Source organism: Seriola lalandi, unplaced genomic scaffold (genome assembly GCF_002814215.2).
Source record: "Seriola lalandi dorsalis isolate HSWRI2012SDOR001 ecotype SW California unplaced genomic scaffold, Sedor1 jcf7180002054565, whole genome shotgun sequence".
NCBI classification, from domain to species: Eukaryota; Metazoa; Chordata; class Actinopteri; order Carangiformes; family Carangidae; genus Seriola; species Seriola lalandi.
Genome location: NW_019525118.1, coordinates 535817 through 538445, shown reverse-complemented (window position 1 = coordinate 538445; position 2629 = coordinate 535817). Strand labels below are relative to the sequence as shown.

The 2629-nt window shown below is 46.7% G+C and overlaps 1 protein-coding gene across 1 annotated transcript in view; it reads right to left on the bottom strand.

Annotated features, from left to right (window-relative positions):
* LOC111662570 (protocadherin-9-like) overlaps nt 1-1910 on the bottom strand; it is a 94399-nt gene extending 92489 nt beyond the window's left edge. The window contains exon 1 of the mRNA XM_023416465.2: nt 1854-1910. Coding sequence (XP_023272233.1) covers nt 1854-1910 — 57 coding nt within the window. The remainder of the gene's footprint in view (nt 1-1853) is intronic.
* Between the last annotated feature and the right edge of the window lie 719 nt (nt 1911-2629).

Here is a 2629-nt window from a genome sequence, read left to right as displayed (position 1 = left end):
GGGGGGGGGGGGGGGGGGGGCAAGGTTGCCGTCTGACTTGTGTGTGTTTGATGGTTTTGTAATTGAAATTCAATTATCCTCCAGACACCACACACACACACACACACACACACACACAGTGCAAATACACTAACTGTGCCCAAATTCAAAGACACACAGTGCGCAGTCAAACATTTCAATCACACACACCTGACCGACCAGCCCGGGCTGATAAAGAGCAGTGTCCCTGTCTCAGCAGATGCTCTGTCACCATGGCAACTGGGCGCTGTCAGGACCCTGAACCAGTACAACCAGCGGATCAGCGCTCATCACACTGAGGCACACTGGGTTTGAGCTCTTTTTAATGCCTTTATCTCCTCTTTTTCTAAGCAGCTTTTTCTTTTTTGCAGCAGCTGAAGGGTTTGTGTCTCAGGCAGCCCGCTCACCTCTGATTACAAATCACTCTATTGCTTCTGCAAGATGGTGCGTCTTCAGTCAGTTTCCCTGCTGTTTGCATTTAAAAGAGCCCGAGATATTTGGCTAAATCATAAAAAAAAAAAAAAAAAACAGAAAATCTCTTTAATTCTCCGGCCAGAATTAATGTCGCAACGATGGAAAATGTACAAAACTCAAACCACACCGGGGCTGTCCTTTAAAACTGTGTGGACACGATGTGCTGTCTGGGCATCAAACGCCCGGATCCCCGGTGCTGCAGGCGACAGGCCGCTCTCCAGTTAAAAACATTCAAACGCTCAGCAACAACTGGACTCTCAGCTGATCTGAGAACTGACACTTCCTGTCTTTATTCTCAGTAGAAATCCCTGGAACGAGACGAGCTCAAAGAGGTCACCGTTTGTGTTATTGTATTTGCATAAAACTAGAGTTATTATGTAATGGAAGCAACAAACACTCAAATGTACATCTATTTTTCTTTCCGGTTCGGATTTATGCAAGGGCAAGGACTGATGCTGAGGTTTTAGACACTAAAAACAATGAAAATGTATTTGCTGTTATAAATCTGTGGTATATAAACATCATTGTTAAGCGACAGAGTTGAAGTGATGCACGCACGTCATTGTCTCTGTATAAAATACTTATGTTTGGTTTATTTTTGTGTCGTAAAATAGCTGTGATCTGACATCTACGTGATGTCTCCCCCGTGTCCGATAACGGTTCAGCCGGACGTGACATAAAGGTAAAAACACCTGTGCAGCAGTGTTTGCTGGCTCAGGCTCTGGCTGCCTGAAAAGTTGGACAAAACAGTAAAGTTTAGCTTCGTTGGGCAGTGATGGAAAGAATGTGTGATTTGTCGAACTGAAACATCTTTGTTTATTTTAAAGTTGTTTCCAGTGTCGTGCAGCCAGTTTGTTCCTCTCAGGATTCCCAACACAAATAATACACAACACACGTTCACAAAGAAGAAGAAGAAGAAGAAGAAGAAGAAGCAGCAGAGCAAAGTGTGGCTGTTATTAATAACTGCTTCCTGCTTCCAGCTTCTTCTGCTGTGTTTGCTGTGCGAGCATTATGAAATAAATCACATCTATATATACATGAAGAGAGAAATGAAGCGTATCAAATCGTCCCGATCCCTCTCCTGACTGTCTGTCACCTGCAGCACACTCTCACACACTCTCTCACACACTCTCACACACTCTCACACACACTCACACACTCTCACACACTCTCACACACTCTCACACATTCACACACATTCACACAGACTCTGAAAAATCCTTGTTTTTTGTGCCTGTTTTGTACCTCTGCTTGTGTGTGTGTGTTTACGTGTGTTTGTTTGCTGGAAATAGAAGTGCCATCTCAGCAGGTTGCACCATGGGAAACTGGAGCAGATCAGAGGGGAGGAACATCCAACCAACATCCAGAACAACCTCCACCTCAGCCTCTGCCCAGCCAGTCAGCCGCCCGGCCGCCATCTTGTGCCCGCACAGGACGCACTCTTGTTCCAGACCACCCGTCGCATCGGAGGACAAAATGGCCGCCGCGTGCCTGACCGGGCGCTGTGGTGTTCCTCGCTGCCCTATTTTCTGTCAAATCTCAACTCTGAACCTCAGAGACGAACAACCGGACAAACTCCTGCTGCAGCTGGAGGAGACGTTTTACAGACAGAAACCTGCAGACTGTCGGCGAGCAGGGACGGAGGATCATTGATTCAGAAGAGTGATCATGACATTTGATCGGGGGCAGGGGCTCAGGGAGGGGGGGGTTCAGGCTTCATTAAAAGGTCTTTAATGGTCCAAAACTATCTGAAACAATGAAACTCAACCTCAACCTGATGTGTGCAAATGATCTGAGATCAGACCTGAGGATAATTAGACCTGATCCAAACAGAGACAACATGGCAGCAACATGAGGTCCAACCAACAGCTGCACTTCACTGCTTTACTGGACACACAGACCAGAGACCTGCAGAGACCTGCAGAGACCTGCAGAGACCTGCAGAGACCTGCGTCACAACAACAGGACTAACCTGAACATAATTTAGACCAAGCCCGACATCGAGTTGTGTTTTGTCTGAGTTACTACTGGACTCATGAAGACCTCTACCTGGCAGTCCGGAGATAATAACTCTTCACTCGTCATCTGATCATCAAGTCCTCCGACCTGGACGACGAAGCAGACGTTCGTTTCGTCA